The sequence below is a fragment of the Salvelinus alpinus genome, chromosome 11, assembly GCF_045679555.1.
Source record: "Salvelinus alpinus chromosome 11, SLU_Salpinus.1, whole genome shotgun sequence".
Classification (NCBI taxonomy): Eukaryota; Metazoa; Chordata; class Actinopteri; order Salmoniformes; family Salmonidae; genus Salvelinus; species Salvelinus alpinus.
The window spans coordinates 60243895-60258036 of NC_092096.1; the positions used below are offsets into that span (position 1 = coordinate 60243895).

General features: G+C 40.0%; 1 protein-coding gene across 1 annotated transcript; it reads left to right on the forward strand.

Annotated features, from left to right (window-relative positions):
• Nucleotides 1–493: 493 nt before the first annotated feature.
• LOC139534581 (alpha-2 adrenergic receptor-like) lies at nt 494–2892 on the forward strand. The gene has a single exon (XM_071333821.1). It carries the CDS (start codon nt 773–775, stop codon nt 2072–2074), a length of 1302 nt encoding a protein of 433 aa, XP_071189922.1. The 5' UTR covers nt 494–772; the 3' UTR covers nt 2075–2892.
• The last annotated feature ends 11250 nt before the right edge of the window (nt 2893–14142 follow it).

Consider the following 14142-nt stretch of genomic DNA (forward strand, 5'->3'; position numbering starts at 1 on the left):
CAAGGACGTCCTAAAGACTCATTATTGTTTGCAGGGGATTACATTAGTAGATGCAGCAATACTGACCTCCAGCGTTTTAGGATAAAGGTGTGCCTAAATCACATTGATATTCAGGGCGCATCTCACATCTCTGAAATATGCGTGTGTTCGCAAATGTACTTTTCTCCCTAATTTAATAATTACATACTTTTTTTGTTATCCAGTGTATCGGCGTGATTGACATGCAACATGTGTCATCAATACATCATATGATCAAAGCCTAATGACAGACAACGTATTTCACTATAGTCGTCATTCACAAAATAGCCTATTGAACTGATATAACAAATAAAATAAATAAAAGCATCGCATACTGTAATTCAATGAGGTGACAGTTAAGAGGGCAATGCTTCCAGAAAATAATGCACTCTGTCGGGGGCGGGGCAGAAATCAGTTAGTTGTATGTGAGCAACACATGAGCGCTGACTAAGACAGCTTTCTTATGTAGAGCTCAGCACGAGCGCTGAGAGAGAGCCAGCAGCAGCCGATAGAGAAGGATTGCCTGTCATGCTATAACAGTATGCATGTACAAGGCAAGGTGGCATGATCGTTTAGTTAATTAACCAGATATATATTAGGTAATTATTTGCCGTCTAATCCACGAGACATGCCGTCAACATTGTGCTCATTTTCATTTTGGCAATGAAAATACCGACTAGTTATCATGGACTCTACATGCATAAAGTGAATGTCTTTCCCTGAATCAACCATTCTGGAATAAAAAAATAAATACATGGACGGAATGGATTCGTTTAATTCAAGCGGAGTTGACACGTTCCCTGTTGTCAACTTAAATTCCTCATCAGAAAGTCCATATTCTTCGGCTACAATAGCGAGTCTTGCAGCACTTGTAAGTTTTCTTATTTTGTTTACAGTGGTCGGGAACGTTCTGGTTGTAATTGCGGTGTTAACAAGCCGGGCAATGAAAGCTCCCCAGAATCTGTTTTTGGTTTCGTTAGCCACCGCAGACATTCTGGTTGCCACTTTGGTGATGCCATTTTCTCTGGCAAACGAACTTATGGGCTACTGGTATTTCGGCAGAGTTTGGTGTGGAATTTACCTCGCTTTAGATGTCTTATTTTGCACTTCGTCCATCGTCCATCTGTGCGCAATCAGTTTGGACCGCTACTGGTCCGTTACGCAAGCTGTTGAATATAATCTCAAACGGACTCCTAAACGAGTGAAGTGTATTATCGTCATTGTATGGCTTATATCTGCCATGATATCTTCTCCTCCGTTAATATCAATAGACAAGAACAATGATAACTCTCAGTACCCAGGGTGTGAGCTGAACAATGACACTTGGTACATCCTCTCCTCTAGCATTGCGTCATTCTTTGCGCCTTGCCTAATCATGATATTAGTGTATATTAGAATATACCAAGTGGCCAAGACGAGGACCAGGGGCATGTCGGAGAAAAAACATGGTCCAGGTGAACCTACAATGACTGAGAATGGGCTAAGCAAAGCCGCCTTGTGCAAAATCAACGGGGACAGAGAGACCGGGCACTGCCAGTGCCCACCCACGCCCAGCATGATGACCACAGAGGTTCATGATGAGGGGGACCTGGAGGAGAGCTCCTCCTCAGAGGGCAAAGGTCACACCAAACCTCAGGACCTGAACCATAAGAGGGTCAAGCGGGCCAGCCGGAAGAACAGTGCCATCTCCAAACACTCCAGCCGGATCTCTAGAGCCAGCAACAAATCCATGGACCTGTTCGCCTCCAGGAGGAAGAGGAGGAGGAGCTCTGTGTCCATGAAAAAGGTCTCCCAGGCCAGGGAGAAGAGGTTCACCTTTGTGCTGGCGGTAGTCATGGGGGTATTTGTGGTGTGCTGGTTCCCATTCTTCTTCAGCTACTGCCTGCATGGAGTGTGCGGGGACCCCTGTAAGATTCCCGATCCCCTCTTTAAATTCTTCTTCTGGATTGGTTACTGCAACAGCTCACTCAACCCCGCCATCTATACCATCTTCAACCAGGATTTCCGACGCGCCTTTCAGAAAATCCTTTGCAAGTCGTGGAAAAAATCCTTCTAGATATATGTGATAATGGGAGGGACAAGCCATGACTAAATATGCCCTGAGATGACCATGACAATCTCAATATGGACATATGAAATCTACCATGAAATATTAGTATGAAAGAAGCCTTTTTTGTATTCAACCATATGAACAATGCAACGTGCGTACTGTACTTACAGTGGTCATACACATTGTCATGCTGTAACTCAATTGAGAGAGCATCATTCTGAACTACGTCTTCATATTCCCTCACAGGCAACTCTTGTGCTCTCATTACCCAACATATTTATGTTACTGGCCTGCATATTTGCCATTGACGTTCAGTGTGTGCATAGTGGTTCCCAGAACAAGATGTTCTGAAGTGTATCGCAAGGCTTTAACTCAATGTCACATTAGATATCTGGTACTCCTGAGTCCTATACAACCAAAGTAACACAATTTCCAGGCTAATCATGCTAATGCGAAAACACAGGGGAACTAGCCGGGCGCATCAGTAGTCAAATCCACTATGTTGACTTGTCATGGGTAATGATTACCAAGTGGACCCTAGGGATTACAGACAAATGGTTGAGGTGTATATGTTTTTAAAACGTGGGCTACGGTTGTTCCTTTTATTTATAATAGTAAGAAAGATCCATATTTTTCACCCTGGATGCTGATTAATAAATACCTAAGAATAAAACATAAAGTATTTATTTGAAGTACCTCTCTTGTGGACTGTTTCTGTTAAATTATTTTGCATATTTAACATTTTGTTTTGCAAGTGGTGCTTTATCTTATGCTTAAAGTAGTGGGCTATCATGCAAAATAAACGCTGAAGAAATCTTATCTGAGCTCTATTGTGATGTTGGACTTCTGTCATATGTATATACACACTGGAGCACTCTGACAATGATGCACATGTGTTTTGACATGCTTGAGTGATTGAGAGATACTGGGGTTGCCAAGTGTTGTCTTATGCAAGGGATTCTGAGATAGTGTGCGCCAGCATCAATCAATGTCTAACGTGCACTCTCTAAGATGTCTGGCAACCCATTTGTCCCTCAGATGGTATACAAATAAGCTTTTTATGTTTAGACACTATAAACATGGTAACAGAACAGCTCCAGGACAACCATGCATTTACGTAATCCTTTCTATTCATAGACATTCGCTTGCACTGTCAAACAATTTAAAATGCAGGTGAAATATAATTAGGGAATGCTAAAGGGAGATGGTTAAAATGTCGCTGCAACAGCTTCCTGGGGAAAAAATCTGTAATTAGTTGCCTAAATCATTATTTAGGGTAAAAACAATTCCTTTTTGGCAATCCTAATCAAGACTCTATTATCACACTATTGATATCATGTCTAATATCCCACCCATCCCATTGACTGGCTTGGGGGTGTTCTCACCATAGCTGCTTACCGATTCTCCTCCCTTCTCTCAAAGCGTGCACGTGCACACTCCCAGTCATGGATCTACAATCCAGGAGAGGGAGTGCGCAGGTGCACACTTTGGGAGAAGTGTGGAGAATTGGTATGCAGCCCATTTTTCCCTCACCAATCCATAACATTCAGATTAGTGTCCATTCACAAAGGGAATGAAACAAGGAAGTATTCCAGAGTATTGGGACGTAGCCTGTTTGTTTTACTAAGTAGCCTCAGATCCCTAGTGTAATGTACTGGCAACATTTTCTGAAGTTAACTATGAAAATGATAGAAGCTGCAGTAATGGGGTCAACCAAAGTTCTCGTCCCCCTGACACAGACTGGCCATGTCAATACCAGGGTGTTGGTGACCTTTTAGCACAACAGGTTGGCTGAGAGGAGATAATCCAATATTCCCCACTGCCCTGTGGACATCAGCAAGGTGGAACTGAATCTTTCCTCCACTTTAAACTGCTGCTGTGTTTGGGGTGCCAATGTAACAGCTCTTTGTAATGGTCTACATCTTTTGTGTTTGTTCAAATGCAGTTCAGGATCTTAAGGATATAACGTATCATACGAAATGGATGACCAGGTACACAATTGGATGACGTAGTACACAGAAAACAGGGACCCGTTTTGGCTCGTGAGCACCACTTTCAAAACTACTAGCTGAAATGATACAAACATTCTGGAGCATCACTTAAACTGCTGTTAAGGTGTCACAGTAAATGTAGACATGTAGACATAGAGGTTGGTTGGTTTTATTCACCAGTAAAAAAAAAAACAGATTACATATACTGTATATGATATTGATGTAGGCTTTTTAAAGGAATTATGTTAACCTTTTAACCTAACTAAATCTAACTAATTTAATTTGTATGTTTTATGATTTTCCATTGAGATCAGTTTAGCATTAACTGCATTGGACACATTACCCCCATTGACTTCCTGTGTAAAGGATAGGGTTTCCCCACACAAACATGAGGGAAGCTACTAGGCAACACGCAGACCATCTATGATACAGAGGACTGTTATAAGGGAATACATACAACAGCATCCACAAAGTTCAGTTCATGATTGATCCCAAATGTCTTACAAAACTTGCGTTTGTCATTTTATCTCACTCTGTCAAATACTAGTGCTGAGCGATTGTTAAACAACTAATTGACCGACGACATCGGTTCAATTACTTGAATTCCATTTAGTTCCGTTTTTTGTGAGCTCATTGTGCCGTTTCTCTAGAGAGAAATTAAATCAAGAAGGAACTGTGGAACGCTGTAGGGAGTTTTTAATAGGCAAATATTCAATCTGGTTCAGCGCAGAAAACGTGGTAATTAACTACAATGACTAGAATGAATTGTGCCTATTCTGCTCGGGCTGACACGCATACCGAGTGAGAGGAACGTCAACAAAACAGCGATGAGAGGGATACAGACTTTTCAGGACTCGGGGTAGCTCTACCAGATTGATAGTTGTAGCAGTCTTGAAATCTTATCTACTTTCAAGAACTACTAAAATAGTGATTTCATCAGACAGCTCTGCAGCATGAGCAGCTGTGGCAAACCAATAATCACGGGCTACCATTTTCACTAGCCAACTAGGTAAATAGTATGACTCATTGGGGAGTACAGAGATACGTTAGATGGCTGTCTGGCTGCTACTGCGTGAGCAGAGAGGAGATAATGACTTTAAGAAATTAAATAATAAAGTAATCAAATAAAAAATAAGTAATATACACAACTGAAATATTTTATTTAAGTAAAGTAATGTGAATAAATTATGGTTAATAAGTGATAAGCAGTAATCGGCCATCATGGGGCTATTTTTAATTGATGTATTCTGTGTTGTTAGAGACAATGGAATGTTATCTGTTGTCTTTTTATATATATGTGTATATATATATATATTTTTTTTACCCCTCCCCTCTTTGGAGGACAAATATATTTGAGTTTTTTTACAGCTTTTCTGCTACATATACAGTTAAAGTTGGAAGTTTACATACACTTAGGTTGGAGTCATTAAAACTTGTTTTTCAACCACTCCACACATTTCTTGTCAACAAACTAGTTTTGGCAAGTCTGTTAGGACATCTACTTCGTGCATGACACAAGTAATTTTTCCAACAATTGATTACAGACAGATTATTTCACTTATAATTCACTGTATCACAATTCCAGTGGGTCAGAAGTTTACATACACTAAATTGACTGTGCCTTTAAACAGCTTGGAAAATTCCAGAAAATGATGTCATGGCTTGAGAAGCTTCTGATAGGCTAATTGACATAATTTGAGTCAATTGGAGGTGTACCTGTGGATGTATTTCAAGGCCTACCTTCAAACTCACTGCCTCTTTGCTTGACATCATGGGAAAATCGAAAGAAGTCAGCCAAGACCTCAGAAAAAAAACACTCAAATTATGTCATTTAGCGTATCAGAAGCTTCTCAAGCCATGACATAATTTTCTGCAATTTTCCAAGCTGTTTAAAGGCACAGTCAATTTAGTGTATGTAAACTTCTGACCCACTGAAATTGTGATACAGTTTATTATAAGTGAAATAATCTGTCTGTAATCAATTGTTGGAAAGATTACTTGTGTCATGCACAAAGTAGATGTCCTAACCGACTTGCCAAAACTATAGTTTGTTAACAAGAAATTTGTGGAGTGGTTGAAAAACAAGTTTTAATGACTCCAACCTAAGTGTATGTAAACTTATGACTTCAACTGTATATGGTACTTTTATATAAAGCTGTCACATAACAACAATACATTACCAAACATAAGCTCTTTAATCTCTCTCAGCTCATCCCACCTATCACCATAGACCAGCCTCGTTGGTTTCCATGTGCATATATTTTTAAATTGTAATGTGATGTTTTACATCATTTTTGTACCTTTCTAATCGTATGTTATCCACAGATTGTGAGCTAAAGATGAAAACCTTTCCTACGAGTATTATTATATTATATGTTATCAATGTTTTGGCAATTGAATGTTCTCAATATTTGGCTTTGGAATTTCCGTTAAAAAGGTCTAAAATAAATTCCAGGTCATATTTCATAATGCAATGAATAAAAATAATTGAAATCGAAAACCGTAATTATTTTTTACAAACCGAACTGAAACTGTACCGTCCTCAAAAAGCACTAATCGCTCAGCACTATCAAATACTAAAGTGGCACTTCATGCTACACTGGTGTCAGATCTCTTAGCAAACAGTTGTATTGAATCTCTTTCTTTATAAGGTCAGACAGATTTTTTGCTTTATCATAGTTTACCATGCCACCATCCAATGTTCTTCTGGTAATTTAATGGCAGATTTTGGTAAGGCCAGTACTATCATAGTGTCAAATAAAAGGGAGCAAGTACTTAAAACACGGACCGAGACGGTGTGATTGTAATTCTTTGTGATTAATCCTTGTGTATTTCATCTTACTCAGCTCAAGCAATTGAGGTTAGTATTAAAAATGTATCACTGAAAGCTTTATATAACAATATAGCGTTGATTCTTATATGAAAATACAGTGCATATTTGCTTTCAATTCCAGGTAAATCTACATTTGTTGAAATGAATGGGGGGGGGGGATAGGAACCTCTGTGTTGGTGTGATACAGATATGGCACATGGTTCCTCAAGTGGGAGCATTAAGAGGGAATGACATTCGGATCGATATTGTACATAGGCCTACTGTACTGTATAGTACTACTAATGGAGTATGCTCTTACCAAAGTTAAGCCTCCGAGAAGACCTTGAATGCAAACCTCCATGGAGAGAAACGCTTGTTAACAAGAGAATATTTCCTGATGATTTGTTTCATTCATTCTGTGAATCTAACAGGTTTGAGAGGTTGGATTTCTGCTGCAACAGATACCAACAGGTTATGCAATAGGTTCGGATGGCTGTCTTTGTTTTAATCTTTCCTGTTTGCTTTCCTGAAAATGCAGCAGTGTTATAAACAAGAGCATTGTAACAATGTAGTCAGTCCTTGCTGATTTGTATGTTTATTTTGGCTTGTGACTGTCATGGTTAACAGCCTGGAAAATCCTGCTGATTAAAATGGAATAGAATGGTCTATACCATGTCTCATTGGAGAGGGAAACAGCATTCCTTCTCTGTAATGGGTATTTACGGCAAATGCAGGTTTTTATGCTGTTTCGGTTTGTCAAGTAACTGAGTTGTACCAAGGTTTAATTCACTGTGCCCATGTGGTTTTATGCTAGTTAAGATTGAACAGGATCTTAAGCACTTAGAAATGTTGTAACATGTTGTACAAATCGGAATTGGTAACATATCATACACATTTTTGCAAGACGTAACATATCATACGAAATGGATGACGTTGTACACAATTGTGCACAATTGTCGGGGACTCATTTTGGGTCATGAGCTCTACTTTCAAAACTACTGGCTGAAATTATCCAAAACCTTTATAACACATCTTTAACTGTGATATGACATGACTCTCACGAGAATCTGCTAAGAAATTGAACATTTGTAGTGGGCCAAGCATCAAGCCCTGAGGTACTCCCAGCGAGATCGAAAGGAATTCACTCGAAACCCATCTTAAGAACACTCTACCAAAGTACAAATGAGGAAGAGTTCCACTTGAACGTGACTAAACTCACTGTGACATAACAGGCCATTTCCTAAAGTAACTTAAGACTAGGGATATCAAGTGGCTAACAAGGTCTGCGTTTATCAGCCTTGGACCACGAGCAAAATGGATTTGGGCTTTATTGGAATAGTTGAGACTCTTTTGTCTTGATAAAAGTAATGGATGAAAAGATCAAGCCTCGGCTCACAGCAGAAATAAACAATTATGCTCAAGTGCCTGAGACCTGATGATAGCTAGCTTTCTAAAACCTGAATATTTATTCTAAAGAGTGGATAGTATTGCAGACAGTATTGCGGTCATTTCAGTCACTCGTAATTACTGTGAAAGTCCTCCTTAAGCACCGTCTCATTCAGACAATTGTAATTGTTTCTCCTCATCTGGGTAAATGGACCCACTGTCTGCTTCTATTATAGATGAGTCTCTAATTGAGGTACGATCAGTTTTCATAATACTACTAGATGAACCACCTGCAGAAGTTCAGTCACAGCATTACAGAATGTCATTATGTAAATAAGCCTGTCAATACTAAAAATATAAAATCAATGCAAAAAATATTCCAAGGTTTCATATTCAAAATCTGATCTCAAACACACACACATATCCTCAACGGAGGATTCTTTAGTTTTATCTAGGGACAAATCCTGTTGGCTTCTCAGCTTGATCATTTGTGAAAGGGAGCTAACTGGATGCATACAGAGAATGTGTCCTCCACTAGGTTCATTTTACAGACAGCAGTCAGGCCTGAGGGAAATGTGGCAGTGACCAGAAGGTGGCTAGAGCAATCCCAGGTGGGCTGTTCTGCCATTGAGCCCTTCAGCAAAACTCTTCAACCCAAAGACTATCTGTCTGTATAAAAGGCAGGGTATCCATCTGTATAAAATGTATAAAGTTGAGCTTTGCTTTGGCAACATTTTCAGGAATTTCAACCTTTCTTTGATGCCATAAGGATAGGAGGAGGTACTACTGCCCACTGAAAATATTGCTATCTCAGATAACATCACCAATCAGTACTTTTACCAATCAGTACAATTTCATTCATACAAGTTGCCCTTATATCTTTGTAATTACACAGTAACAACATTGTAATGACTTGTTGTTACATAGTGTAGTAACAGCTTATTTTCCTACAGTGTGCGTTTCATTGAATTCCAGTCTTGTGTAGATGTACAGTACTCAACGTGTTGAATGAAGAAACACTAATTCCCCATTTGTTCATTGCACTACAGTGTACTGTTTGATGCACTATGAATTAGTGACCTCAATTTATCTTCTCGCCCATACATCAATGCGTACTTGTCAGTACTAATGATGGAGGGCAGCTCAGATGGTATCCCACACACACGTTAACACTCTCCTAGCTGAGCTCACAGCTTTCTGCTAGATTCTGCAGCAGTGCCTCAGTGCGTTGGCACCTTTTCACTCCCCCGTCAAATAGCTCAAGAGAAAAACTGAGTTAGAAACTCTTAACTCTTCGTGTGTGCTTGTTCTTCGTAGCTTTTCTCTCCACTTCTTTGTTCTCTACCTCAACAACAAATCGTTATGGCACATGCTGCATAGCTGCTCCAACTCTGGAATGGCCGTCATAGCAACAGTTATGGGTGAGCAGATAAGTCAGAAGACGAGTCTAGAGACAGAAAGGGGACATTCCTTTCGTAGCTCACTGAGTACAGAAGATACTTGTTTTCACTGTAAAAAGGACGTAGCCTATACAGTGGCTTGCAAAAGTATTCACCCCCTTGGCATTTTTCCTATTTTGTTACCTTACAACCTGGAATTAAAATAGATTTTTGGGGGGTTTGTATCATTTGATTTACACAACATGCCTACCACTTTGAAGATCCAAAATATTTTTTATTGTGAAAATAACAAGAAATACCTAAAAAAAACAGAAAACTTGAGCGTTAATAACTATTCACACCCCCAAAGTCAATACTTTGTAGAGCCACCTTTTGCAGCAATTACAGCTGCAAGTATTTTGGGTTATGTCTCTATGAGCTTGGCACATCAAGCCACTGGGATTTTTGCCCATTGTTCAAGGCAAAACTGCTCCAGCTCCTTCAAGATGGATGGGTTCCACCTGTGTACAGCAATCTTTAAGTCATACCACAGGTTCTCAATTGGATTGAGGTCTGGGCTTTGACTAGGCCATTCCAAGACATTTACATGTTTCCCCTTAAACCACTCGAGTGTTGCTTTAGCAGTATGCTTAGGGTCATTGTCCTGCTGGAAGGTGAACCTCTATCCCAGTCTCAAATCTCTGGAAGACTGAAACAGGTTTCCCTCAAGAATTTCCCTGTATTTAGCGCCATCCATCATTCCTTCAATTCTGACCAGTTTCCAAGTCCCTGCCGATGAAAAACATCCCCAAGGCATGATGCTGCCACCACCATGCTTCACTGTGGGGATGGTGTTCTCAGAGAGATGAGAGGTTTTGGGTTTGTGCCAGACATAGCGTTTTCCTTGATGGCCAAAAAGCTCAATTTTAGTCTCATCTGACCAGATTACCTTCTTCCATATGTTTTTGGCGAACACCAAACGTGTTTGCTTATTTTTTTCTTTAAGCAATGGCTTTAGTCTGGCCACTCTTCCATAAAGCCCAGCTTTGTGGAGTGTACGGCTTAAAGTGGTCTTCTGGACAGATACTCCCATCTCCGCTGTTGAGCTTTGCAGCTCCTTCAGGGTTATCTTTGGTCTCTTTGTTGCCTCTCTGATTAATGCCTTCCTTGCCTGGTCCGTGAGTTTTGGTGGGCGGCCCTCTCTTGCCAGGTTTGTTGTGGTGCCATATTCTTTCTATTTTTCATAATGGATTTAATGGTACTCCGTAGGATGTTCAAAGTTTCGGATATATTTTTTTATAACCATCACGGTCACCTAATAATCCCCAGTTTACAATTGGCTCATTCATCCCCCTCCTCTCCCCTGTAACTATTCCCCAGGTCGTTGCTGCAAATGAGAACGTGTTCTCAGTCAACTTACCTGGTAAAATAACGGTAAAAAAAAAAATTAATAATAATAAAAAAAAAAAAAATTAAAAAAAAATAAAAAATAACACAACCCTGATCTGTACTTCTCCACAACTTTGTCCCTGACTTGTTTGGAGAGCTACTTGGTCTTCATGGTGCCGCTTGCTTGGTGTTGCCCTTTGCTTAGTGGTGTTGCAGACTCTGGGGCCTTTCAGAACAGGTGTATATTTACTGAGATCATGTGACAGATCATGTGACACTTAGATTGCACACAGGTGGACTTTAGTTAACTAATTATATGACTTCTGAAGGTAATTGATTGCACCAGATCTTATTTAGGGGCTTCATAGCAAAGGGGGTGAATACATGTTCAAGCACCACTCTTCCGTTTTTTTTTTTTTTCATTTCACTTCACCAATTTGGATTATTTTGTGTATGTCCATTACATGAAATCCAAATAAAAATCAATTTTAAATTTCAGGTTGTAATGCAATAAAATAGGAAAAAAAGTACAATAATCCGATTGTCACATTGAGCCACAGTCCAAATCATAAGGAAGTGGACGAGACAGGCACAGGTTTTAGATCCCAGCTCACATAGTGATGCCCAACAATTAGTGACTCGGAGTGTGTTTAGCCCTCTTGCCGAGTAACTCTGTTAAGTTGCACACGGTACTGCAGATTTAACGTGACTACATTGTTATGAAAACATTGAAGGCCTTGAGGTGTTTTCTGCACAGTGGTTTATTATATTCGGTGCCTTGTGTTCTGACTAAAAGAGAAAGCCAGGTGTCTAATGTTACATTCCATTTGGTCCTTCTTTCCTTATCCTGTTTCTTTCATTCTTAGCCCCAATGCCTGGGGTGTTTTTCACTAGGAACCAAACGGTAGAAAACGGGCCGAAATTAATTCTTCCAATAAGAAATCTTGTTTTTTGTTGCAAAACTTTTCCTCACTAGCCAGCTACCACCCAGTACTCTACACTGCACCTTAGAGACTGCTGCTCTATGTACTGTACATAGAGTCATTGAACACTGGTCACTTTAATAATGTTTACATACTGTTTTACCCACTTCATATTTATATACTGTGTTCTGGTCATGACTCATCCTATATAACTACTGCTCTACACACCTTTTCTATTCATATACTGTTCATACTGTCTATACACACCATCATATACATATATATTTATTTGTATTCCGGACTCTGATATTAGTTCTTCTGATATTGCTCATTCTGATATGTCTTAATTTCTTGTTCTTTATTTTTGTTTCATTTTTGGATTATATGTTTATTGTTATTGTATTGCTAGATATCTGCACAACTGTGTACGCAACCAATAAACTTTGATTTCATTTGAAAACGTTTTGAAAATATTTCCTATGGTGTGCACTAGTGACGTCACCGCTCTGCACTCCTAAAGGTGTATAACTCATTTAACATGAACATCACACCAGGTTTGGCTCAGGCATTGGGAGCAATCGCCATTCAAACACCCTTAAGTCACCTTTATCGTTCCATTTTCTTCACAGCGATGTGGTTAAAATGCCCGAGGGGAGATCATGTTGTGAAAAACAATTAACACGGAGGCTATGACCGACTGCTTTGCATCACAAATCCCTTCCAAAACAGGTTAAAGCTGGAAGGCCAAATCCAATCAGGCAACCATTGAACAGAAAAGTGTAATGGGTTATTTGCCACGGCAACAATGCTGTAAAAGTTAGGTACAATCTAATTGGAGATCAAGTTGATATCTTAGATTGTATAGATGCTAGATTAAACCAGTGTATGTTCAGTATGTCTGTGGTAGACAGTGATTTTCAGGTCAGTTTAAAGTGTGATTGTCTGAGATGAAGTTGGATTTGACAAAATAACACACAAATGTGCCAACCTGCTGCACTAGCAATATATTTTGTAGCTATGGATGACTGATGGCTAATAACTTCCGAGTCTGTAGTACATTACTCACAACTCTCTACCTACACAGACATTTCCCTTTTGCCGGTTTTCAATCGTGATCTCCGTGTCTATAATTCCAAACCACCTGCTATGCTGTTATTCCTCAGCCCATCCATGAACAATGGGTTTGCTACCGAGAGCGTAGACGTGCTTCCTATCATAGAGCTCCTACTCTTTAATTGGCTTGTCATTGTGAAAGGGAAGGATGAGGTGGGTGTGGGGTATAGAACATTCCATTACCATCTCCTGCTGTTGAGAAGCTTTTAGACACTGAGGATTCGGCGTGAGGTCAATCACTGGCATCGCTGGCACAGAGGTGCTTTCAAAGCCACAACCGCCCCCATCTGTGGGGACGCATCATACCCTTGTGGTCCTAGCCACCTAGTCACCCTCATAGGTCAGCTTGAAAGATCTTTTTAATGCCAGATGTTAATTGTTCAACATGGGTGGCGTATTTGAATCCATCTCACATGTGCAGTTTACCTGTTTGCTTCTCACACGTGCTAAGATTCCGGTTCTGATATGCCGAGTCCCCTGCCGGTCCACAAAAACATTCCAACCTACCCCTCCTTGTTACTCTTCTCCACATGAGACTCATCTGCGCCCAGAGGAGGTCTTGGCGTTTGGATGAAAGGGGCTCTGGGGCATCGCGGTTTATGAGATGAATTAAGTTTTCCACAGGGACATGTGGCTAGAGGCATCAGCAATCAATGTGAATGTGAGATGAGCTAGGATGTTCATTAGATGGGTCCAGTGCAGTCAAGCATCGATTGTGTGAGGCAAAGAGAAAAACATTTTAAAGTGCAAAGTAAAAGTACTGTCCCAACTTCAACTTCCCCATTCCCCTCTCCCTAAAATAATAGATGGCTAAGAGGGTTGGATCCAGTTTGGCCCTGGTTCAAGGAACCAATTCTTAAAAATTTGTCCCATTTAATTTCTGTACAACAAACAGGAGTGATGTGCTGGCTGGGGAAAGTGCCAGCTAATTTACTGACCATGTACTCGACTATAGTGCTCTAAGATATAAAAAAAACCAGCTGTCTCCACTGGAATCATTGCACTGCATTGACAGTCAATTAGTTGGTATGACTGGTTTTCGCTTCCATGGTTAATTATTTAGGCTTTAAATAACAGTGTG

Excerpts from the sequence above, each read along its gene's own strand:
- LOC139534581 (XM_071333821.1), top strand. The coding sequence starts at position 773 with ATGGACGGAATGGATTCGTTTAATTCAAGCGGAGTTGACACGTTCCCT.